Raw genomic sequence first — 25,450 nt, 5'->3', positions numbered from 1 at the left:
GGGTGATTTGAGATGGTATTAATTTAACTATTCTTGTGCCCAACTCTCTGCAAGTTACAAGTAGAGGGGGTAGTAGTCGGCGAACGAAGGCGAGGACATGAGAGAGGGCGAAAAGGAGAGGGGGGGCATATTCGAGAAGGATGTACCCAGGCTTGCCAGGTACCTTTGATACCGTATGTAGTATGTGTGCATGTATTTACCACGTATGTACCAACAGAGTGAGTGAGAGAAACCAGGGACTACCATAATTTGCCCAGTGATACGGTATCACAGCCTATCATTTTCATTTCAATTCCCTCGCGTCTAATTGGTTTCTGCGCTAGACTAGAGTAGCCCGTGGCGTTGGGAGGGGGGGGGGGGGAGGAAAGGTGGAGGACAGCGCCTCATTCGATCTTTGTTCGACCTTGTCCGGATCCAGCAAAACAACCCTCGCTCTGTTTCTCGGACGGCCTTCTCCGTGGGTAATGAGAGGGGCAGTCGATGGACGGGGAGGGACAAAGTGATAGATAGATTCGCATTGGCGTAAATTCTACGAAGAATGATAAATGGGAACTCGGCCCTGGGTCTTATCAGTGGTGAATGACAAGAAATCCCAGAAGCGTGGAGATATAATAAACACCTTCACTTCCAAACCGATTTAGATAGATAGGTTGGTCCCTCGTTCATTTGTTGTGTCTGGTTCTGGCAACTTGCAGAAGCGTGACACTGGAAAGCACGCGCCCTGTGCCACTAGTACTTGTTCTTTGCGGACATCCGTTGCACCGGATCCCCCCCGGTTTGAGACCATCTCGTGTCCAAGGGATAACAAGAAAGGCGTCCAAGCGAGGGTGACATTTAGGACAGATCGTATACGCACCTACCAGATCATGACGACCGTTGACAGCACCAACTTCCTTGCCAATGGCGGGTACCTCCAAAAGGGTCGAGAGAAGAACCTCCGGCCGGTCGACTTAGGGAGGAAGACGTTGAGTTTGGCACCTTCTAGGTATGCAGCTAGAGCTGGAGCCACAGCACCTCCCTGCGCGTGTTGAGTCCGTTTCCCTGGGACGATATGAGCACAGCCACATGCTATGATCAGACTGCTGACCGACAACACACCAGATGGTATCGCGACGAGAAGATCTTCCAGCTCGAGCGGCGCGCGTTGTTTTCCACGGTAAGGCTTGCGTGACTTTTAGTACTGGACTCGGGTCGAGACACCACTTGCATTGTGGTCGCCAACCCGGATCAATAACAGATCTAACTTGGCCTTAATGTAGCTGTGGCACGTGGCGAGTTTCAAGGCGCGCTTTGAGAAAGCAGGGGATTACCTGACACTCGAGGTATGGCTTTGAGATACCCCATCAGTCGATTGTTCTCCAAGCTGAAGAAAGTTTGGAGATGTTTGGATGGAACTTCTTCCTTATCCGGGACAAAGACGGGAATATCAACGCATTCCACAACATCTGCCGGCATCGAGGCCACCCGGTCACCCAGAAGTCCAGCGGATCCAGCACGGTCCTGGCATGTCGATTTCACGGCTGGTCGTATCTCCCCACCGGAGACTTACACAAAGCTCGAGAGTACAGCAATCTTCCAGACTTTGATCCCAAGCAAAATTCGCTTTTCAAGATCCACACCCATGTGACCGCCCAGGGATTCATTTTTGTGAACTTCGATGCAAGGGAGACTCCTGCGGTGAGTTTCGAGGAGCAATTTGGTGACGACTTCGATCCAGCGCCCGCGACAAAGACAGGAAAGGAAATTGGTGACGAGTTTGCGCTCTTTCCCAACGACGGATGGGAGTATGATCATACCTGGAAGAGTTCTGTGGCGGGAACCGAGTTCAACTGGAAAACTTTCGCGGATGGATTCCAGGTTGGTCTCTCTTGCTCCGTGCTGCCCTCCAGTGGACTTCGGTAACATCGTGTCAGGAATGCTACCACTGCCAGACAGGCCATCCAACAACTCTGCCCAAGGACTTTGCACTAGACCAGTATTACCTGCGGCAAGGAATAGGAGCATCTCGGCATTTCCTGCCTCCCAAGAAAGAAGGTTTATCAGAAGCATATATCAGTAAGTCGGTCCTATGATCCCCGGAGGGAAGGACCAGTGACACTTGAGGCCATGCCTAACTTATCCTTCTAGCCTGGTTGTTCCCGATCGGTGCCATCATATTTAGTGGCAACCTCTTGTTCATTGCTCGCTTTAACGCAACGGGAGCACTTGAGACATCGTATCAAAGTGAAACCTATCGGAGGTCGAGTATGCAGAAACCTAGTGCGGAGTACGACCATTGGATGGAACATGACATTGGATATTGGCGATTCGTCGAGACTGAGGACGTTGAATTGGCCATTAACGCCCAGAAAGGGTTCCAATCCGGGGTTCTGGGGTTAGGCAGACTGCACTCGATTGAAGGTATGTATACCAAAGTTTTGACGATCCGTGCCGGAAAATGTATCCAGCAGCTGATGAAGCCCCTCCTTTTGATAACAGAACATGCGGTCAAATGGTATCTTGACAAGGTGCGGACTGTGCTAGTGGGACACGCCGAGGCGGAGAAAGCAGAAGGTAAAAATATCGATTTTTCAGTTCCCAAGGCGCAGAGCGAGGCGGCTGAGCAGGACGAACTCTGTAAGTTGGTCGGGCCGGAGTACGAATGGTAGAATGAGGTCGACAGCTTTACTACTCGTAGATGGCGGACTCCGCGGGCTGCAAGATGAGAGTTGACATGCACTGACTGACATGTTGACAATGGAAAGCATGATTGGTGGGATCACTTGCCTTATCGGAGCCGAGTTTTGTTTTCCACCGACAATTTCTTTGCTCACACATGCAGGTTTCGGCGATGTGGATAGTGGGGTTATGTCTGTGTGTATGCAAGGCCCGACGCCGCTTTTTTTGCTAATGAGAATGGTAATAATGGTCGAGGCGATGACTTGGGGCGGACGTGAGTCGTGCAGTCATGTTCCGCAATAATATTGGAAGGAAAACTGGCGTGTCCAGAAAAGAAGTTTTCAAGATTCCTGAAGGAATTCTGAAACGGGTGGGAACACTCTGTGATTGTAGATCAAACACGTAAGATGGGGAATTCTGGGACTGCTAATACAAAGCAGATGGGGATTTTGTTGGATGGCTATGTTTGAGGAAGAGGCAAAGCGGGCACGGCGGGACCTTGGGTCCCATCTCTCCCATTGGGGAATGTAATCGTCGGTACCTAGGCACGCAGGTAGGGTAGCGTGGGCTGCACCTCGTAGAGTACGGGGTATTCGGCGCAGGCAATCCACAGGACAGTCGTTGTATCAAGCTTACTCGTACAAAGTCCCGATTACGGAGTAGCTTATAGGAGGAGACCAAGAGGCAAAAAAGAGAGGACACTGTTGTCTCTTCGTTCTGAGAATGTGAATCAACCCTTCGAGACCCGCATTAGGGGTTGGACATTTTGGTTGGTGGGGAAGAGAATCCAATCAGTGACGTCAATACCTCAACAAGAAAAGTTGTACGAGGTACTGTGGTTAAGTCGAGTCGAGTTTGAGTGAAGTGAAAGGATTTACTCTGTACAGATGGGAGAGAGGAAAAAAAGCTTGCGCGTCCTCTGAAGAGCGTACTAGGTACCTACCTACTTACCTACCAGATCTACAACCCTTCAACGGATGCTGTATTTTGGCTGCATACACTCACAAGCTCTTGACTGGCTCGTCCACGGAATCATCGCATCATCAAATCATCATCAAAGCACTAGATGGCGCCATTGATATCTGTCTTTCCCTACGCTCACATATCAGCCCGCCCGTTGAATGCACGTCGTCTGTCCGGCGCCATTCAATTGCTGGTTACACATGGGATCTGAGCCTGCAGCTCGGACATCCATTTCAAAAAGCTTGACCTGATCCTGGAGCTAAGCTTGATTCTAGGACCCCCCGGTCTGGCCGGCCATCGATTGCGATCCTGCGTCGAAACCCCTTAACTTCCTCCTCAAATCCCACCGGACGCGATTTAGCTGAGACCGGTCAAAGAGACAGGGTGCATCAATACTGGTGCCAGATACTGAGTATCTCGTCTAGATACGAGCACACAAAGGGATGAAGAGCTGGACAGTAGGGAAGCCAGACCCGCCCAATTCGTGGCCCGTAGCCTTGATTGCGTGCAATCGTCCCACCACCCGCGTCTCGGGTTGAAGGCCAATCGTCTCTGTGCCCTGGACACTGTTTGCAGGGTGATCCAGCCGCCATGGCTGATTTGAGGGCTTGGACGGTGCTTGAAGGTTGCATGCTAAGACAGATGGAGCCAGCGGGCTCTACCAGGGTCAGAGAGGTAGTTTTTTTAGTCTACTTTGCCTCAATGCATCTTCAATTTCCATATCCACTTTGCCCCAGAGTGGCATACGGATTCTCCGTATTGTCTCTTGTCTATCTTGCCTCTGAATTCTCACCTTTGGGATTCTGTCGTTTCCTCCTTGTCTGCGCTGTGTCCGTTACACTGTTCTCCATACGTGTGTGCTTCGACTCATTCGCTTTGTCGAGTTGGCTGTGCCTGCTGTCCACACGCGGTCCTGTCTGTACATTATTGCACTCGCTGTCGACTCAGCCAAAACCTCCTTACACGCTGGCCGCTTCCCTCCTCCTTTCAACCTTGATAGCAACTGCTCAATCTGCATGACGCCCCCAAATCTTTCGCTCGGTCCACCTACGAACATCCCAATTTCCTCCGCACCGTCTTCTATCACGATCAACGTCGACGTTCGCTCCAGCAACTACGCGCCTCCTCACCTTCAGTCACTCATTTAGGCCTGTTACCATACCACATCACATCAACATCCTCGCTCCCTTTCTCGAATTGCATCGGGGAAGCGTATGACCCGAAGACTCACCATCACTGGCAGCCGCACCGAGATGGGCCTGCTTGAAGACTCCCCTGTTGAGCCCGAAACACCTCCGCCCAGTTGGTCACCCGCCAGCCGCGACTTTTGGAAGAAGCCTTCAAGATGGCAAATCTGCATGCCCCGGTTACGTCTGGTACTAAAAGTAGTCGCCACGTTTGTCGGATTCATTTTGCTCTTCAAGATAATGAATGCAACACCTCCCGCTCCACCGCCTGAACCCGCACCAGAAATACCAGAAGTTCCTGAAGGACCAGATATCCCTGAAATCATAGAGACCCCAGAGATCACGGAGCCTCCATCCCCACCACCAACCGAGGATGAGTTGATGGAAATGACACTGGAGAACTCAAAGAAAGAGCAGTGGATATGGAAAGACTTCCCAACGTATGTCACCACATGCCCTTGGCAGCCAATCAATGTCTTTGTCAATACCCTGACCGTGTTAATTTGACTAGGCATGACGGTTTGACGCGTGGAACGTCACATCTGCGCGCTTGTGAGACCGGTGAAATCGACTGCAAAAAGACGAGTCCTCTCCTCGTTCGCTATGATGGCTATCGAGCTTTTCAGGAACCCCTGGAACACATCGTATCCTGCGTTGGTCCGCGTGGTGTGCCACTGAATGAGAGCTATGAAGACGCCGTTTGGGCGTATCCTGGTCAAGCAAACGGTGAGAATGGGCGATTCTCGATGCCTGGACATGTCTGACTAGAATATTTAGGTGCTGTCGAGCCTAGCCTTGGATCGTATGAGGCGTCTGGCTTGGACGGAAGTGTATCTTTTGATCGCGTTGGTCGTTTTCAGGCGTATGGCCTCGATCAGTGGGATGCTACTGATGTCCAAGAAATGAAGAAGATGAGCGACGTCGACTGGGACGTGGTTGACTGGGGTGAATTACAGGATGACTGTGCTGTCGTCAACAAACACCGTTTTCGGCCACTCAAAGAGCGACCTGCTAATTCGATTCAATATTCCAATCTTCGACACAAACATGACAAATCTTCGTCCAGAACGCTCTCCTCGACGCTAGAACCCGGCATGGTCAATAAGGCTAAGCGCACCGCGATTCTCATTCGTGTTTGGACCGGTGCAAAATGGACTGCCGACGCCGTGATGAATATTCGCGCGATGATTGCAGAGGCTTCTTTGGCCAGCGGAGGGAAGTATCAGGTATTTCTTCTTCTTCATGTCAAGGACGAACATATCCCACTCTTTGTTGGCGAGGACGAGCCGAGAGCAACGATCGAGAAGCACATCCCACCCGAATTTCGAAGCATGACAGAGGTCTGGAACCACGCTCAGATTCGCAGCTTGTATTCAAACCTCGCCGAACATGCTTTTGTTGGCCGATCGCCCTGGATGATCATCCAATGGTTTGCTCGCAACCACCCAGAGTTCGATTTCTTTTATCAATGGGAGTTCGACGTGCGCTATACCGGCCACTACTTGGACTTCTTCGAAGCAGTGGAAAATTTTGGGCGCAACCAACCCCGAAAAGGCATCTGGGAACGAGCAGGGAGAGTCTATATCCCCTCCGTCCATGGCGATTTTGACACCGATTTCCGCAATATAACCACAGAGGAAGATCCTCACCATGTGTGGGGGCCGGTGTCCGTCGAAGGGGTCAAACCTCGTGGTCCTAAGCCGCCAAAAGAGGAAGAAGATAATTTCGAATGGGGTATCGGTGAAGATGCTGACTGGATTGGCTTTCTCCCAAGCTTTAATGTGACTGGCACTGGCTGGTGGTTCCGCAACTACCTCTGGGGTTATGCTCAGGGCACGTCCACACCGAGGAGGGCCACTCTCATTGCGCAAGGCAGAGTCAGTCGACGCGTTCTGGAAATCATGAATTATGAAAATGCAGAGAATGGGCATCACATTGACGCAGAGATGTTCCCTCAGACCATGTGTCTCCACCACGGGCTGAAATCCACCACATTCCCGCACCCTATTTTCGCCGATCGATTTTGGACTCCCGAGGCGTTACAATCAACGTTCAATGGGGGGCCCTTTGGCCAAGCTGGAGGCTATTGGAATAGCACCTTCAGCAAGTGGAACGAACATGCGTGGACCAACATGACGTGGTACTACAGCTCTGCTCAAGCCATGCCGATTTTTCAACGCCTCCTCGGGATCACAGCGCTCGAAAGCGGTGGTCAAGAATGGGAGGATGTGTACGGCCGTACAGTCGTTCGCCCCATGCTACTTCATCCTGTCAAGGGTGCGAAAGCCTGGCAATGGACTGAAGATGGATGGAAGCAAACCAAGGCTCGAACCTGATTCACCCACCGCCAACCACAGTCTTTACGCAATCCGCACTTTCACCGCAAACCTTGATTATTTGCATTAGCCTTGGAGTTTGGAGTTTGGAGAACCTGTTCGCGTCAGTCTGGCACTGCTCTATCGAACTTGTCGACCATCTGTGTCCGCCTTCCATCAGAAGTGCCATCGCAGATGTCGAACAGAGGACATTCCTTGAAAAGAGAAGTTGTACATCACGGGACCACTGTTTATTTTCCATGACGACTAGGGGACCTTGTTTCTCCCCCACGAAAAATGAGACACTGATACATACACGACAGAGGACTTCCAGAGACTGGACAGCTGGATATGAGCTTTTTATCAAGCTATGGAAAGCATGAGCTAAGCTGGAAGACCAAGTACTTGATAAATAGAGATATGATCGGCCATTAGTCGGCTGGTGTTAATCATAATTGTAAGTTTGGACTGGCGAAGGAATTCTTAGCTGGCATGGTCCACATCTAAACATTGTCAAGCTCATCAGACCCTGAGAGGCTACTCTAGTAGTAAGATGAGGGATGTATTATTTTTGTGGGATCTAGCCGGCTGCGAGATATGCATGGATGTGCATTGGATGGAAAAGTGGCCTGGTGCTTGCTCACAGTTTGACTGGGGGTGGTCGCGATAATATGCACCAGGAACCACGAAATCCCGAATTGCGGGCGGTTCTGCCACATGGTTCCGCATCCTCTGCTTATCCAAGGGCCCAGTCCGATGCCAGTCGGCCTCGCAAGACCAAAGTTCATTCTCGTTGGCAGGACGCTATTTCTTTGATCTCCCCCAGAATCTCCCTGGCCAACACACATCAATGAGCGCTCATGCGGGTTACATGGTTGTTGAGACCTCATGTCCACAAATCCCTTCCGTAAGAGTAGTTCATTGAAAGGTTCTGGCGGAAGCAACACTCCTACTCCTAGTCTCACATCGGATCCTCGCGGCACCAGTCCTGGCGCTCTTTCTCTTGATACCAGAGGTATGTGTGTGTTGAGTTCATTCTCGCAAACATGCTGGCGGCTTGCTGAATCGCTGAAGCAGTCCACATTCCCCCGCAGAAACATGTAAACTTCGCTTCTCCTCCGGCCATTCCCATCTCGCCGGTCTCCTACCCACCTTCGCCTGAATCTACGCGACAAGAGTTCCCATCTACCTTCTCGAGCCCGAAATCCCCTCTGCCCGCGCCGACAGACTACAGCCAAGCACTTGCGAGCGATCCTTTTGCGGCCGAAGCTTCCGACGAGGATGATAATGCCATTGAGCAGGCGTTGGAGAACGCAAGAGTGAACAATGAGATAGTTGCACCTGTATCAGTTCCGACGAAGGTCTCCGAAGAAGATGCTGTAAAAGAGACGCTGGGGCGTTTTGCAAGCATCCCACGGCGACCGGTCAGTGGTCAATCGACCGTCGCTGGGAAAGACCCTGGCAGCTCCTCGAAACCGACCATGGACGTGGACGCATTCAAGAGGATGTTACTAAAAGGAGATCGTGGCCCTTCTTCATCCCGCGATACAGCGGTGCAGAGTGTTCAATCAGGTCCCAATCCTGTAAGTGACAGTGGTTCCAGTGCGGACACAGCGTCTATCTCACAACGCTCGATATTCGAGACTGTACAAATTGCGCACGATGAAAGTCCTCGAACGTCGGATGATCTAGAGGGTAATGAGGCGAACATATATCGAGCGCAGCTTGGAACTATCTCGGAGAAGGGAGAGAAACCCCCGCCGCCAAAGAGCAGGCGCGGGAAATTCCTCAAGGACCGGGAGACGGAGCAAGGACCAACAGCCAAGTTTGACAGCTTTATCAATTCGCTGACGTTGCCCGGCACCCGCAATGTCAGCTCAGAAGCACCGAGTCTGAAGTCGCCTTCAATTGACGAAACCCCTAGTAGCGATCGACTTGCCAGTGCCGGACAGTCTGATACTCAAAAGAAGGTGCCGCCAGCGCCTCCGTTAACTCGACGGAAGAGCCAGCAAGCACCAAAGAAACCAGTATTGGCAAGAAGCAGCTCATCTCGCTATTCGGTCTTCAGCGAGACGGACGGGCCTCCGAGCCCATCCTTTTCCAGCTCTGGAACGAAACCTCCGCCGCCACCTCCAGCGCGACGGAACAACGGGACGAGCGACCGTCGCCCATCACTCGATGTGGCCTCGATTGCAGAGGACACGAACCTAGTGGATGGGGAAACAAGGCCGAGCCTCAATTCCAGCCCATCCTACTCGAGGCGACTGAGCCAGGGACTACCACCTCCACTACCACCTCCCCGGCGAGGAAGAGGCTCTAGTCGAAGTAGTATGGAGACTACGAGCCATCAATGGCGCACCTGGACGTGGCAGATGGCGGAGGAAGTGATTTAAGTTCTCCCAAGAGTGACCCCAGAGACATTTTGGCGGACCTTGCTGCCCTGCAACGCGAGGTAGATGCTGCTAGAGCTGGGGCGGGTCAGTGACGAAGAGATGATATCGATTGACTAAAACCCGCACTTTGTATGATATGGCCATAGCCACAATAAGCATTGAATGCTCCCATAGTTCTGAGGAAGGTCGCCTCTCGCCGGTACCCCTTACATAGGTACTCAATAGTCGATACAAGTGGCACGTGCATGGCTATGGGCAATCTAGTCACGTGAGACACGACCTAGATGACGTAGCCAACCGGAACTTGCCAGTTCTGCAACATGCATGCATGCATTTCTGGGGAACCTGAAGCCCACGCCTAGTTTGTCTGTGCATCGCGCAACCTGCGAATTCCTATCCTGCCCTAAACTTTGACTCTGGTCCTCCCTTTTCATCTTCACTTTAGATACACCAGGATCGATTCTCCTGTGTCTATCACTGTCGCTAACAATACCTTGACCAAGAAAGCCCTCCTGGTGACTTCCTCCACCGTCCTGTCCCCCGCAATAGCACCTAGGTATTCAGAACAAAGGCCGCCCCCCCCCTCGGCCGCAAGCACACCTGGCGTTTCATTCCACACCGTACTCGACCACATCGCGGTCCTAGAATGATACCCTGATAATATCTAGTACTCTCATACCAACGGCAGCCGCTCCATCTGCTTGCTGTATACGCGTTAAAAAGTACGAGGCAGTCAGGTCCGGCTCCTGTATCGATCCACAGTGCAAAGACGGATCTGTCGCAATCATGCCTAACAGAGGTCCTACTCTGATCAACCGTATGTACTTGAGCCCCCTGTGGCCAAACAGCCTTGTGGCGAAACTAATAGTGCGGGCATATAGTCCCTCCGCCACCTTCAGACCCTGCCACGCCCAGCGAGATGGGACCGGGTACCCCCAACTCCACAACCACGTCTCTCTCGGCATTATCTGTTGTCGCCATAAAAGACGGATCAATCGGCCATGGTGGTAGAGGAGCGGCCGCATCGGCAAATACTCTTGAAGCCGAACGGGCCGATCGCATCTCTCGCCTCGCCGGCCTGGAGAGAGTTGCGACATCTCGACCTACTCCGTTAGGACACCTTGCACCTGGCTCTGGCGCCTTCCATGGTCAAGGCTTTGATTATGCGCCTCAATTCAAAGAACGAAGTACTGTTGGGAGTGCCAGCGCAACGGGGAGCGTAGGTGGTCGAACCACTTGGGCGAGTGGTAGTGTCGATTACGATGCGGATAAGATGAGCGAAGACCCGGATGACGGGGTTTCGAGCACCGGTGGATTCAGTGACGAGGATAAGGCCAGTCTGGTCGGATTCGGTGAAGGGGCAGGCAGCACAGTCAGCGGCCCCGTCTCTACCCCCTACAACACTCGTGCCTCTATTTCTCGACAGAGCACCAATGTCAATGCTCCGTGGACTCCACGAACCGGCACTCTACCGATGTTTGGCTCTGGGCAGAGCACGCCTATGAGTGGCATTACCCCCAGTGCTGCTGCAGGGAGCACCGACCCCAAGATGATGGACGGGATGAGTTACGACCAGAATTTCCTCGACACGACAATGCAGCCGGCTCCACCGGTCGATGACCCCTCAACACACCCTCATGCTAACCGATTTTCGGGCATGGGAACTGAGATGGCAGAGGAAGTCATGCGCGATCGACTGAGAGATCTGGAGCAGGCACAACAATCAATGCAGCCCGGGGATGGGCAGACATTGGGCAGATTTCCCTTTGAGAAGGAATGAGCCAACGACGTTGCGTTAGATTTCCACCGTTCTGATTCAGAGTCATACCTGGCTAGAGAGTGAGGCAACCGGGTTTACTCAGGCAAGACTGCTCTTGGTGGAACATGAGCGAATGTGTTCTGTGACTGTACAACTATCGATAACTTGGGTGTTGTAGCGGGAAGCTCTTGAGACTTGCCCAATGGTGGGTGGTTCATGGCGTGTTTACGAGGGCGTTGAGGGTCTGTTTACCCTCTTTTCGGCTGGGATCGCCAGGGGACACGGGTAGGAAGAATGACACTCGTTACCAAAGGCTAATATGGATATCCGAGTCAGTTAATCTGTAGCAACTCACATTATCGAGACCTCACAGAGGAGGTCAGGGACAACCCGTCGGGAGGACAGGGTTCTTCCAGCTCGTCGCGATGTCCAAACTTCACACGGCAAGCGACGAGCTGATGTTGATGGCGAGGCTGAACATCCCTTTCAAGTAGCGGTCTAACATTAGGCTAGTTGCTAGTCCAGGGCACTCGAGCCCCTCGCCCTGGCTAAGGCAGCCGCCTTAAGTAAGCGCAGGGCCATTATTAGGAGGCCCTCGAGGCAGGCTAAGCCGTGCTTGGGATGCCACTGATGCACAGGGAACACCGTTATTAAGAATGAAGTTTTTGCATGACTGCGCCCAGGCTTTACCGCTAGCCTGGCATTTCACGAAACCTGGTCCTCTTCCGCTGGAACACATTTTTTTGTCGCTTTCTTTCCCACTCCCTCTCTATCTCTCTTCCCTCCACCGCCCCCCTCTCGTCACCCTGTCCAATTTGTTTGTCCCCTCCTGCAATCGCTGATATTAAGTTATCAAGTAAGGAAAAGACTCTCGAGTTGTGACAGTCTCACCGCCACAAACGCTGCCGTCACCCGCAACCTTCCTAGTCCGCAGGCCTTTTGTTGTTGATACCTTTTGACACAAATCTCATTGTTGGCCACCCAACTTTTTCTTCCTGCCAGATCTACGCCCCTCGTCTGAGAAAGTCTAACCATCTTGGCTGCTGAGAACGCTCCTCTCAACTGTGCTCGACTACCCAAGGAAAATGGCGCTCACACAGTTTGCCTGTATGTATGGTCCTAGACAGCGGACTTGGCAGAGGATATCCAGGTCTTGTCGCTGACACTGTATACAACAGTCCGGACTCTTAAGGGGATCGGTGTGGTCAACGGTGCACCCAACTACGAGCCACTGTCGGGGTTCCAAAGGTTCGATATGTATGCTATGTTGTCCAACGAAGCCACTTGCTAACGATCCGATTCCCAGGCCCGAAGGAAACCTACGATGCTGCTCCTACTCCCCCTGCGGCCGATATTTCGCATGGGCCTCCCCGGAAAAGTATGATATTAGACCGCACTTGAGAGCCAAAGTGAGGTGGACTGACTGGAAACAAGGGTTAACATCATCGACGCTGACACGGGTGTCATCATCTCTTCCCTCCCCGCCGAGAACGTTTTCGAACTGGGTTTTTCGCCCAAGGGTACCTACATCATCACCTGGCAACGCCCTTCCAAGGATGACAACGGTGACGCCGTCAAGAATCTCAAGGTGTGGTTGGTCATTGACGAGAAGGCGCTGGCGGAAGGCGTCGACAAGCAGCCGGTCGCCAGATTCGTGCAAAAGTCTCAGACTGGTTGGAACCTGCAGTACACATATGATGAGACATTTTGTGCGAGGGTCGTTACCAATGAGGTGCAAATCTACGAGAGCCACGACCTGACGACGGTTTGGAATAAAATTCGAGTCGAGGGCGTGACGGACTTTGCGGTGTCGCCCGGGAAGAGCCACACGATTGCAGTCTTCGTGCCGGAGAGAAAGGTAACCTCCAAGACACTCACCAGCCTATCTTCTACTGGATCTGACCCGAAAAATAGGGACAACCAGCCGCTGTGCGAGTGTACAATGTGCCAAACTTCACCAATCCCATATCTCAGAAGAATTTCTACAAAGGTGACAAAGTGCAACTCAAGTGGAATGACCACGGCTCTTCTTTGATTGTGCTGGCACAAACCGAAGTCGACAAGACTGGCAAGAGCTACTACGGAGAGACCACACTCTACCTTCTCAGTGCTAACGGTGGCTTCGACTCAAGGATAGATTTGGGTGCGTTACTCGCTGTTTTCTGGCGCGACGTGCAAGCACTAACGTGTGTTCTAGACAAGGAGGGCCCGATTCACGACGTAGCATGGTCCCCGAAATCCAACAGCTTTGCTGTGGTTTACGGCTACATGCCAGCAAAGACTGTGATATTCAACTCCCGAGCCCAGCCAGTACACACCTTTCCTCTTGGACCGCGCAATACTGTACTTTTCTCACCGCACGGACGGTTTGTTCTTGTCGCCGGTTTCGGAAATCTTGCTGGCCAGATGGACATCTATGATCTTGAGAAAGATTTCGCCAAGATTTGTACCGTCGAGGCCAGTAATGCAAGCGTGTGTGAATGGTCTCCTGACGGCCTTCATATCCTGACAGCCACCACCTCGCCCAGGTTGCGAGTCGACAACGGCATCCGTATCTGGCATGCGGGCGGTTCGTTGATGTATAACCAGGATCTGAATGAGCTCTATCATGTTTGTTGGCGACCACAGTCGGCTGATGCATATCCCCTGGCTGCTAACCCGCTTGCCGACGTTCCTACAGCGCACAGCAGTGCCATGGAATACATGGCTGCCCGCAAGACGCCCAGTAAACCTGCCGGTGCGTACAGACCACCAGGAGCTCGTGGACAGGTCACGCCTCTAGCATTCAAGCGCGAAGACGAAGGTGGTGCCGCATTCGTTCGCGAGGGCATTTCGTCATTCTCAAGCAACATCAATGGCTTTGGGAAGCCTCGGCAACGGGTTGTTCCAGGTGCCGAGCCTGCCGAAGAAAAGGGACCTCTTCCTCCTGGAGCTGCTCCTGGAGGAGGGGTGAGTTTGACAGGAACTGGAGAAGGAGCAGACGGAGAACCACTGTCCAAGGCTGCGAAGAAGAATGCCAAGAAGAGAGAAGCAAAGAAGGCGGCGGCGGCAGCCCGGGATCAACAGCAAGGCGGTGGGCCACCCAGCAACCTCGCGCCGGAGCAACGACCACAAGGTGGAAGGGGCAAGAGCCCAAGCCGAAGTCCGGATGGTCGTGGCCACCAGCGCAGCCGAAGTAGGAATTATGTGCCCGCGCCTGGTCTTGAGCCGCCCAGTGGACCGAAGAAGGAACGGAGCAGGAGCAACAGCCGACGACAGCGCGGTGATACAAACAGCTCAACGTATGAGCGGCACCACGGATTTGCAAATGGCACACCCAAAGGCCCTGCCCAGGGAGCATCCAATGCCAATCAGCAAAACAAGACACCTCGCAGCAATGCGCCGACGCATATCAACACAACTATTCCTATGCCCCCTCCCCCACCTGTTCCTCAATCGTCACAAATACCTCCCGAATTGGAAGTCACCTCCCCAATGACCCCTGGTGGCAACCCCCAGGACAAGAAAATCCGCGGCCTCCTGAAGAAGATCCGAGCGATAGAGGACCTCAAGATGCGCTTCGCTGGGGGAGAAAAACTGGAGGATACACAGATGAGGAAGATTCAGAGTGAGGAAGGGGTTAGGAAAGAGCTGGCGGCATTGGGGTATTCTGCGTGAGAGCATTTGTTTGATGTTAATGCGTTGGTCTTGAATCTGCATGCACTGTCATTTGTTTTCCCAGCATGAGAGGATTTCTGCCTCGAAGGTCAAGTCGACGAGGTCATCAGGAGAACAGCACAAGGCGAGCCCTTGCTCGGCAACGGAGCTTGCCCTTTGATGCGGTACGCTGAGCCAGGTCAGGTCGATTTCGAAGAAGAGTGTCCGAGTCGTCGAAACGGGTCATTCATCCATCACCTTGCAATTGCAGCATTGCCGTCTGGGCGTTGTGTCGAGTCATTCCATGACCACGATGGCTACGACAGAGTTTTTTGGTCCCAATGGAGACGGCTGGCCCCGGCGTGTCCGGACGTGTGATTTGCGTTCCTGTTTGCACCGGCTTCTATCCCTCATTTTGCATAGCGAGGACACCAAGGCGGTGGGAATGCAGATGGATATACGGCTGGATCGAGACTCCGAAAGGGGAGGCCAGGCCAGGGACGACAAAGATCAACTATGTAGAGACCAGTGCTGCCAGGAGTGGCGGGCATGCATAGCTCGAGCCTGATGAAGGTGACGAACTTGTGCGGAAAGCAATTCCTCAAGCCAAAGGAAAACCAAATAAAAACCACAGTAAAACCCATCAGAGAGAGGAAAAAAAAACAGTTCAAAAGATGTTCGAAAGGGAGAGGTAGAACACTACTGAAGTGGTCAAACATCAAACGTAATACAGTATTAGATGTGACACGAGAGGATGTCAATTTTTTTGTAAATGTAAGCCGCCAACAACAGCCGATTGAGAACCGTAGACGGCAGTTTGAAAGGTTGCGATTCCCAATACATGTTCCATGTCCCATCCATACCCAACGCCTCACCCACTCCACCCCCTGCCTGCTTCTTCTCCGAGGAGAAGAGAGACAGGACAAGGGACGGGTAGGGTGCGTAGATAGATACTTCAGGAAATGGATCTGCCTGTTCGGCAGAATGGGTTGGCGGCTCGAAAAGATAGAACCTTTCCCTTCCTTTGTGTCACACCATCGGGAATGACCCGCACAAGGCAAGGTCAAAAACGAGATGAGGACAAAAGGGATGGGGGAGGTTTCTGTCTTGAGGGGGGTTTGATCTTTCGCGAAGAATACTGAGCCTGAGAATTGAGTCAAGGTATTAATCTCGCCTTGGGCTCCACCTTGCATCGCGATGAAAATGTAGAAAACATATGTGGAATTGAACATAGTAGAGGGAAGGGGAGGGAAGGTCATCGGCAATCTGGAAGAACTGGCTGCAGCGATACAGCAGGCATGAGTATAATCCAAAGGGGAAAGGAAGTGTCCTTGAAAAGGAATAGACCAGATGTCGCATGAAAAAAAATGTAGCGAAGACCTTCTGTAAGTTGATCACAAGCTGACCATGACATTCGGAGAACAAAGGCGCCATTTGGCCAACGGTAATGCATGTGGAACTCCCCGCGAATTCGAATGCTGGAGTAGACATTGGATGATGTACAAGAAAAAACCGAGTTCGACAATGAGGGTATCGTACAAAGGGGCCGTGTGGTTTGCCAACAAAAGAGAGCCAACTCCGGCTGGGAAGGCGAAGGTACCTCTTAGCTTTTCGTGCGGAATGGATTGCAGAGCGTTCATGTGAACAACCTCCTTGGGTTTGCGGCTGGTTCACCTTCGAACGCCTTTTTCCCATTCAGAATCTTCAAACCCCTGCCTTTCGCTGGTGTTGGGCTTCCCATGTCAATATCCTCGTCACCATCGTCCTCATCATCATCAATGCGGAACCCTACACTCTTAGTGAAGAGGTTCATCGGTTTCTTTGTTGCTGCCATACCCCCCATGTCATCGAGGAGGCGGTCCATGCCCTCAACATCCAGATCGCCAGATGCGAGTAATGTTTGGTCTGACGGCGCCGCAATCGTTTGTGTAGACGGATCGACGACGCTGGAACGTGGAGAAAGCGGGTTGAGCGAGAGAATGAGGCGGTGAGATGTCTGTGTAATAAAGTCAGGAGAGACTGCGTTGTCGAAGATACTGCTCCCAGAAAACCCATTGCTTGAGAGCTCTGAGCTAGGAAGCAGACTGAGTGACAATGGTACTTGACCCCCCAAGTTTGGAGGCGGAAGGCGAACTGGTTTGGACTCGCCCTTCCAGAAAGAGAGGATTGAAGAGATGTACAAGGTTTCATGTGCGTAGCTTATGAGCACGGACTCGTCGTGTGCTACTCGGTTTGGAAGCATTTCTTCGACATAGATGGACCCGTAGCATCGTTGACTGTTTGGTTTTGATGAGTTATTTGTAGACGTTGAGCCTTGGAACAAACCCTCAGATCGTACCTTGCGGGTCGATGGGGTCATCGGCGCCAAAGAGCCGGATGTTGGTTGTGCCTCACTGTAAGCAGATTTCTGCTTAGAATCCACGGAGGGCAAGAGGTGTGATCGTACAGCGAAACGTGTCAAGGAACCACCTTGAATGCCTGAGATATTTCCATGCCCGCGAAGGAGGTTGGCACCAGAGCTGGAAGATGTAGGTCCCACAGCCTCGAGGTCCCAGATCCCCCATTCGCCATCTTCGAGCAAAGCTGCGACGGCACGGCCAGCGATGAGCCATCGTGCATCTAAGACTAGTTTTCGTCTCTGTTGGGCAACTTCCGTGATCTCCTGCCTGAAGGATGGGAGCAGCGTGATGAGGAATTTCCCGCGATCGCTGCCTGGCATTCTCGTCGAGCGCGTGCTGGAAACAGAATCAGCTGTTGCAGTAGATCCTCGACGCTCCCGAGTATGTGATGGGAAGACCTGGTAAACCTTGACAGTGGAATCCGCCGGGACCGTAATGAGCAAAGTTGAATGTCGTTCAGCAGGGTAAGGCGAAGTATTGAACGAAACTCTCGCGCTGATGCACGACGACCGAAGATACGTCCGTCTAATCGGGACAGGGTAATCAGCATTCGTCGTAAATTGATTCTTATGTAGCGGAATTTGATGGATCAGTAACAGTCCCGCACCAGTCGACGACACTGAAGCAACCAGAAGTGACCATCGTTCGGATTCAAATTCTGCACTCCCCGGCTTAGGCTGAGATTGTGAGCGAGTCTGAACCTTAGCCTGAGATTGTTCCTCGAGGTCCATTTGCTCCCGCGAAAGAACACCAGTGTGAGTGATTGCTATATCGGAAATGAACTGTTGATGAGAGTTTGGACCTTCTATTTTCAATGTTCGTACACCCATCTTGGAAAGGTCGTGCACGCCTGGAGCAGGGGGATCAAGGGGAGCAGAGATGACTCGTATGCTGAGGTCTGCGCAAGCGACAGCAATAATGATGCGGTCGCTGTAGATAGCTGGCCACGACTCAGGAGGAGCCTGGGCGAGATCCTTCACAATATGTGGCACTGCAACCCTCGAGGCAGCTGTTCCCAAGGGTATGTCGATATACCGAAGTACATCCCGGTATGGTGCCGACGGGTCCACTTCCTCCTCATCTTCTTGGAACTCGGCAGGTCCTATGTCGGCTTCTCCTTTCCCTGCCGTGTCATCATCCTCGTCGTCGAGGTCGATGACCATAGCGTTGCTCTTCGCAGAACCATTTGTCTTTGGTGGCGGGAGTTCTTTCTTTGGTGGCTTGAAGCCCTTGCCAGCATACCATACAATGCGCAAGCCTTGTTCGTGCCCGTAGACTATGACGGTCGAGCCATTTGAGGACTGTCGGGGGTAGACATGCGATCTGAATGCTTCGTGTGGGAGTTCATAGCTAGATTGTAAGGTCAGACCAGGCCACAGCAATCGTGAAAGGTGAACTTACCTGAGCTGCCATCGCCCTTTTTGTCTCACAGCCGATCGATGCATTCTGCAAGATTGTGTCACGACCTCAAAGCAGGAAAGAACGGACAATTCTTGGTTGTGTGAACTTGTGGTCAATGTGGATTCGGGTTGATGCTGCAAGAGCCGCAAACTGCGCAACTTTTAAATTTCTCCAAATCGCGTCGAGAACGCGTCTTCACAGTCAAGACAGTCAAACAGTTAAACAATTAACATTATTTTCACTGCATCCAAATGTGCCCGAACCCCCAGGACCACTGAGAGTACATTGCACTTCGGCAAATCGATATGCTTGCCTGCTCTAATTTAAGCCGCCTTGCCCTCATGTCTGTCGACTTGCCTTCGCCACTCCAGAGCCATGAGTTCAATCCAGTCGCTCGGCCTGCACGAACCGAGCGCTGTGCCCTACCTTGTTTCCGCTTCGATACTTCCTCCTGATCCATCGCCTTCACTGTACAAATGGACACTCTCGCGCGTATACGAGAAAAATGCGTCGAAATTGGTGGAAGAGGAGATTCTCATCACAGCACATTGCGTGGTGTGGTCCAGGAACGGTGCAATTGAAAGAGCGCTGAACCTCAGTGTTGAAGGGGAGACTATTCTCCATGCCTTTGTCACCCGGTTTGGTCAGCCTGGTACTGGCCAGAACAGTGGCCAACACCAGAATGAACGCGTGAAGCCTGGAGACCGTGGTCTAGTGGTGGTGTTCAAAACTCAGGTTCACATATTCCTTCTCTCAGGCGATAGCTATGTTTTCCCTCTGTCCTTTGAGGTTGAGTCTGCGTTTCCGTATCCATGCGGGTTCATACTACAGCGCAAACTAAGCGATAGGGAATCTGGTGGCTTCGTTGAACATGTCCAACATGACCTCAGTACCATCAACGAGACTCTGACGTCTATCGGAGACAACAGCTCTCGACCATCATTGATCTTGCCAGAGAAGCGGCACTCGGACCCTCGACCACTATCTTCCAGCGCCAGCGGTATGCCTAGGACCTTTTCATTCACTGAAATCATGTCAGAACTCGGTCTCGTGGTGTGGAGCCCTAACCGGAAAGGCGAAGCCCTCGAAGAATGCAATGCTCTCCCTCGTTCAGAGAAGTTAATCTACATCACTGCTGGCGACGAAGTCGGCTTTGAAAAGGCAATTGATCGACCGGTCTGCATGGCATTGACCTTCAACGAAAAAACTGCTACCTTCACTCTCTGGCATGTAAGCGGAGATGCCATGAGCGAGCAACAACAAGCACGAAGCAGGCAGGATGGTAACGCCAAATCTCGCGCATCTTTGAGGAAGAGTTCCAACATCTATGGCCGAGACCATGGCACCCTCAGGGAAAGCCTTTTAGGCTCACGGCCTTCACATCCAGACGGTGGGCCGTTCTCGTCTTTGGAGGAGCAAAAGTCCTTTCCAGTAAATGATCTGGCTTCTCAACTAGGGCCCGAATTTGGCGACGTCGGAGTGCAAACCCGATCAGCCGCAGAGTCAGCTCAATGCTGGCACGCACGGATTTGGGTCCCGCAACCGATCGAAACACCTTCAATGACCTTGCCCTGGGCCATGCAGGCCGACAGAGTCTGAATCGGGCGGGCAGACGAGGCGAGTCAATCGGCAGCTTCAATGATCGGCAGAGCTTTGGTTTTCGACGGAGGAGCTCCTTTCCGACAAATGCATCGATCCTAAGTAATGGAACTTCATTCTTGGATATTTCAGCTCGGGCTCTGTTAGAGGAGTTTGACCCATTGCGGCAATCCACGCGTCTCGAAGATGATACCTTTGACGGCCCAGAAACCAATTTACCTAAGAGCGTCGGGTTCTTCAAGGTCAAAAGCTTCCCCAGACGGCAGTCAGCTCCCGAGTCCAATTCAGCATTCGAAACAAAGGTTTTGCAGCTGAGCAGTGGCACCTCATTCGAGCAGGATGGTAAGCAGACAAGGGACGTCTACCTTTGCGTACTGGACAAGAGCACACAGGAGATGACCATCATCAGGGTTTTGGTCAAACGACATATCTATGGCGGTACAAGAAAATCGACCGTGTCCAAGCATTCCTTGGAGCTCAAAGCTGCTGAAGTCCGCAGCTTACCGGGCATAAAGGACGCCTGCACAGTCGTGGATAGATCTATTCAGCGATTAGTCGTCTTAACACAGTCCCGGTCACAGATGATTGGCTTGCAGCTCGAGTCGCCATGGTCTCCGTCTTTCCAAATCGGACTTCCTGTTCGATACGCAATCTACGACCCGCTTGTGAGCCCTCAGCCATATAGCCCTAGGAAAGACAAAGACACGGGAATCAGGAGGGTCATACCGGCGAAAGATGTACAAATTCAAGCCTTGTTTGACTCGGGCATTCAAGCACAGATCTACGTTGTTGATCAAGACAAGCGCCGGCATGCGCTGGGAATCCAACTTGCTCCTCAAGATCCTCTCGTGCAAAAAGTTCTCAACATGTGTAACATGGTGCTAGGTCCAAACCAACAGGAAAGCCTTCTCGTTGCCTTCTGGGAGGTGGCGAGGTGGTTGAAAGGCAGGGAAACACCAGTGACCTCTGAATGGACTGCACTGCTGGTAGTGCTCTTCTCGCTTGGGGTGCCTTTCATCAGCAGTCAGCATTCGCAGTCCACACCAACGCGTCGTCGGACCAAAACTGCTTTTCTTCGGTCCAGTAGTGGAAGTGCCATCGATCTTACTAATTACAACCTCATGCATCATGCGGAAGACGAAATGCCCCAAGCATTAGGACTGCAAGCGCCTGCTTGGGAATGGATGTCTCAGAAACCCCTCGAAACAGCAACAGTGACACCAAAATCAAAGCACTCAAGGGCGGCCAGTGCCACATCTTTTCAAGAACGTGCCCCCGAGAAGAAGAACGCGTTTCTGCTCACATGCATCGCACTGGCAAGAGAGTATACCCAGACTCCCATCGGGGAAAGCGCCCTTGGACCGGAGGGTTATTTGCCAACTTCGATCAACAGAGAGAGAGAACAGCGATGCAATGCCATACCCAGCATTTTGCTCGGACTTCATCTCCTTTACGAGGAAGACAAACTCAACACAGTGGCAAATCCTGGCCGGAAGGATACAAGGACCCGTTTATTGGTCGCCCTCGTACAGCTGGGTTTGTGGCTAGGATGGACAGACTGGACCGCTGGGAGCAACACTTACTACGGGCACGAATCAGCACAAGTCGCTGAATACTTGTTCGACGACTCTCTACTCGATGGTCTCCGAATTCCCGCCCAACCATTTCCACCGCCGTCGATCTACGAGCATTATGAAAAGTGGATCAAAGGAATTTCACCTGCTCCATTTTTGACCTTGACTCGTTTATCTGGTTTGCCGGAGCTGAGCAACCATGACCATCCATTGTGGTGGCAGGCAGCAAGTCTGACACCCCGAACGTTAGAACTCCTGACCTTCATGGATCAAGCTAAGGACCAGCTCAGTCCCCACAAAGCAGTCGCAGCTTTGCTTCGGTCAGGCTTGAACGAGCGCATCTTGAGCACTCTTCCTGACGGAGTAGCTGCCGCATTCCATCAAACAATTGCATCATACCGGTATAGGGCGGACAAAATTGGAGACCAGGTGAATCAACTGATCCTGGGACGCGATGCTGCATCCCACCGAGGTTACGATCTATCTCACCATTCGTACAAGCCACACTTGGTGCTGCCACCATCACACGAAGCTGTAAAGGACTATCACACCGTGTGCTCCTCTACAACCGAGACGGAAACCCTTCAAAGATGGGACGCATCTTCTGAAGCCGACCGACATGCTATTAGCCGGTTGATATTTAACGAGGACCGTCGCTTCTCAGAAGCTTCTAAACTTGTCAATCAGAGCCGACCTCCCGTCGTGGAGTGCACACCCGAGCCTGGCTGGAGTGATGTGGACATGTTAGAGGCGCAAAAGGAACTAGCGCAGTATGTCACCCTCAGAACATTGTCTGTGGCTGCAGGGCGAGGTATGATGCATTTTAGTGGGCGCGTCCCCTTACTCACAGAAAGAGTGCCCTCGCCCGCTTTCAGTCTGCAATGTATCATGAAACCTCGTAACGCGAGTGAGGGGGCTCAAGCCATGACTTTCAGCGCCGACAAAGCCACCTATACAGAAGAGAAGGTGTGTTGGGCATTCTTCCACAATGGCGCTTCGACGGGCCTCATGATCTCGACCGATGCCAAAGGAATCAACACCTCGTGGATACAATTCAACAAGCCGCCTGACTTGACAAACCGCCATGCTGGATTCTTACTTGCTCTTGGTCTCAACGGACATCTTCGAACACTAGCCAAATGGGTTGCATTCAAGTACCTCACACCCAAGCACACGATGACATCCGTCGGACTCTTACTCGGACTATCAGCCTCTTTCCTAGGGACCATGGACACCTTGATCACACGGCTGCTCTCGGTCCACGTCACACGTCTACTGCCGCCTGGCGCAGCCGAACTCAATCTATCTCCGTTGACACAAACCACTGGAATTATGGGGATTGGGCTTTTGTATTGTAATTCTCAGCACCGTCGCATGTCTGAAGTCATGCTGTCAGAAATTGAGAACGATGATCCCGAAGAGGGTGTTGCATTGGACAACGTGCTTCGCGATGAGGGTTACCGCCTGGCCGCCGGATTTTCATTAGGGCTCATCAATCTCGGGCAGGGCAAACGCCTTCATGGACTCCATGACATGGGTGTTGTTGAACGCCTTCTCACCATCGCCGTGGGCACGAAGAATGTGAATATGGTCCATGTCCTCGACCGTGCAACGGCAGGTGCTGTCATGGCCATCGCTTTCATTTTCATGAAAACCAACGATAGAGCAATCGCGCAGAAAGTCGATATTCCAGATACATTGCACCAGTTCGACTATGTGCGACCAGATATATTCCTTCTTCGGACTCTTGCGCGGCACCTGATCATGTGGGACTCGATTCAACCCACGGACGATTTTATCGGTATGTCGCTTCCCGAGCCCTATAGGTCGAGAATCGATTTGAAGGCTACGAAGTTTCTCAGCACTGAAGACATGCCGTTCTTCAACATTATTGCCGGGGTCTGTTTTGCCATTGGACTGAGATTCGCGGGCTCTCAACGACAAGACGTTCGCGATCTTCTCGTCTCTTACTTGGACAATTTCATCCGCCTAAGCCGTCTGCCTGCGCATAACTACGATTCACAAATTACCCTCAACAGCGTACGCAACTGCCTCGACACCCTAGCCCTGGCTTCAGCCACCGTTATGGCTGGTTCAGGCGATTTAGTCGTTATGCGCCGTCTGCGTGCTCTTCATGGACGTACCGATAAAGATACGCCGTTCGGAAGCCACTTGGCGGCACATATGGCGCTTGGTGCATTGTTCCTAGCTGGTGGCACACGGACCTTTGGAACCTCAAATCTAGGAATTGCGAGCCTGTGTATCGCCTTCTATCCGATCTTTCCAAATGACGTCCTCGACAACCGCGGCCATCTTCAAGCTTTGCGGCATCTATGGGTGCTTGCTGCCGAGGGGCGCTGTCTCGTGGCAAGAGACGGTGATGCAGGCGGCTCTGTCCCGGGTGGCATAACCGGCCGCATCAACCTGAAAAATGGCGAGACGCAGACAATCCCCTTGCCAGGATTGATACCAGAATTCGACACCATTAAATCCATAGACATCAAGGGCGAGGGCTTCTGGGATGGTCACCTAGACTTTGAAGCTGGAGGTCAAGCGCTGCGAGAAAAGATCAAGAGCGAAAATGCCGTGAATGTGGTCCTTCGGCGCCGGACAGTCTACGACGAGCCCCCGAAGAATCTTTTTATGGCGGAATTGCAAGCAAAGGCTTTGGCAATGGGAATTCCAAGTATTGATCCCAATGCTTTTTCTTCCTATACTAGTACCTTCGCCTCCAGCTCTGTATCTGGAGCTGGCATAGCTGCGAGCGCCGCGAGGTCAACAACCCCGAACCCATTCGAGTGGATTTTCGAGATTGGGCCTCTCAGGGACTTTGACCATGCGGAAAGAGCGCTGATTCTGGGTCCCACACCGATAGATGGGAAGGAAACGAGCAGAGCTACAGTTGTGGATTCCCGACTCGAGTTTGAACAAGGAGTTCTCCCTCGGAGCGATCCTGTGGTCCAAAACGGTGGCACGGGGAATGGCCAGATTGATAAGGACAAACTGTGGCAGTTGAGGTTGTTGTTCGCCTGGTTGGATCGATGGGAAAGGGAGGATGAGGACCATGATCGAAGAAAACAAATAACCGAGCGGGTTGAGGGAAGTCCTAGAGGGGGCGACAGTGGCAATGACAACGCGGACAAATGGTTCTCGGACAGGGGAGGGACCTGGCTGAGAAGAGAGGTGATCGAGAAGCTGAAGTGGAGGGTGTGGAATTTGACGACAGGGCCCAACGACGAGGATTATGGGGCGAGAGACTATGACGCCAACGAGATGTTGTGACGATAACGACCTCGGTATGTCAATGATGTTGACGAAGGGATGAGGAACAAGCCCTTTTCCAGTTGAGCAAGGGTTCGATTATGGCGCATATCATTACGACGGGGTATCCATACACGTTCGAGTCGACTTTTGTCTGGGATTCACACTACAAAAAGCCCTAAAAGGATGGGATAGAGTTCAGGGACGCAGTGGCGGTGGAAATGGGAGTGGCATATGGATATCGGACATCAGATATCAGATATTATTATCATTACTGTTGGTATTCATTATTCCGTGGTCACTCA

At 52.2% G+C, this 25,450-nt stretch overlaps 7 protein-coding genes across 7 annotated transcripts; 6 read left to right on the top strand and 1 right to left on the bottom strand.

The window, feature by feature from the left end:
* Positions 1 to 866: 866 nt before the first annotated feature.
* Positions 867 to 2,712, top strand: AYO21_05551 (hypothetical protein; the record flags this gene model as incomplete). Its single annotated transcript, XM_022655520.1, has 8 exons — positions 867 to 985; positions 1,102 to 1,156; positions 1,260 to 1,322; positions 1,381 to 1,857; positions 1,914 to 2,055; positions 2,128 to 2,400; positions 2,479 to 2,616; positions 2,678 to 2,712. 8 exons carry the CDS (start codon positions 867 to 869, stop codon positions 2,710 to 2,712), a joined length of 1,302 nt encoding a protein of 433 aa, XP_022512220.1.
* Positions 2,713 to 4,874: 2,162 nt separating this feature from the next.
* On the top strand, positions 4,875 to 7,144 carry AYO21_05550 (hypothetical protein; the record flags this gene model as incomplete). The annotated part of the gene is made up of 3 exons (XM_022655519.1): positions 4,875 to 5,248; positions 5,320 to 5,534; positions 5,586 to 7,144. 3 exons carry the CDS (start codon positions 4,875 to 4,877, stop codon positions 7,142 to 7,144), a joined length of 2,148 nt encoding a protein of 715 aa, XP_022512219.1.
* Positions 7,145 to 8,011: 867 nt separating this feature from the next.
* On the top strand, positions 8,012 to 9,516 carry AYO21_05549 (hypothetical protein; the record flags this gene model as incomplete). Its single annotated transcript, XM_022655518.1, has 2 exons — positions 8,012 to 8,138; positions 8,201 to 9,516. 2 exons carry the CDS (start codon positions 8,012 to 8,014, stop codon positions 9,514 to 9,516), a joined length of 1,443 nt encoding a protein of 480 aa, XP_022512218.1.
* Positions 9,517 to 10,302: 786 nt separating this feature from the next.
* On the top strand, positions 10,303 to 11,296 carry AYO21_05548 (hypothetical protein; the record flags this gene model as incomplete). The annotated part of the gene is made up of 2 exons (XM_022655517.1): positions 10,303 to 10,333; positions 10,398 to 11,296. The coding sequence occupies 2 exons, from the start codon at positions 10,303 to 10,305 to the stop codon at positions 11,294 to 11,296; spliced, it is 930 nt and encodes a 309-aa protein (XP_022512217.1).
* A 1,064-nt stretch (positions 11,297 to 12,360) lies between these two features.
* On the top strand, positions 12,361 to 14,932 carry AYO21_05547 (hypothetical protein; the record flags this gene model as incomplete). Its single annotated transcript, XM_022655516.1, has 6 exons — positions 12,361 to 12,382; positions 12,454 to 12,532; positions 12,582 to 12,653; positions 12,710 to 13,133; positions 13,190 to 13,418; positions 13,473 to 14,932. The coding sequence occupies 6 exons, from the start codon at positions 12,361 to 12,363 to the stop codon at positions 14,930 to 14,932; spliced, it is 2,286 nt and encodes a 761-aa protein (XP_022512216.1).
* A 1,615-nt stretch (positions 14,933 to 16,547) lies between these two features.
* Positions 16,548 to 18,755, bottom strand: AYO21_05546 (hypothetical protein; the record flags this gene model as incomplete). The annotated part of the gene is made up of 2 exons (XM_022655515.1): positions 16,548 to 18,660; positions 18,712 to 18,755. The coding sequence occupies 2 exons, from the start codon at positions 18,753 to 18,755 to the stop codon at positions 16,548 to 16,550; spliced, it is 2,157 nt and encodes a 718-aa protein (XP_022512215.1).
* Positions 18,756 to 19,086: 331 nt separating this feature from the next.
* Positions 19,087 to 25,166, top strand: AYO21_05545 (hypothetical protein; the record flags this gene model as incomplete). The annotated part of the gene is made up of 2 exons (XM_022655514.1): positions 19,087 to 20,304; positions 20,361 to 25,166. 2 exons carry the CDS (start codon positions 19,087 to 19,089, stop codon positions 25,164 to 25,166), a joined length of 6,024 nt encoding a protein of 2,007 aa, XP_022512214.1.
* Between the last annotated feature and the right edge of the window lie 284 nt (positions 25,167 to 25,450).

The sequence above is a fragment of the Fonsecaea monophora genome (genome assembly GCF_001642475.1).
Source record: "Fonsecaea monophora strain CBS 269.37 chromosome Unknown Scaff35, whole genome shotgun sequence".
Taxonomy (NCBI): Eukaryota; Fungi; Ascomycota; class Eurotiomycetes; order Chaetothyriales; family Herpotrichiellaceae; genus Fonsecaea; species Fonsecaea monophora.
Note: the sequence above shows the minus strand (reverse complement) of the source record. Positions and strands in the feature narration are given on the sequence as shown.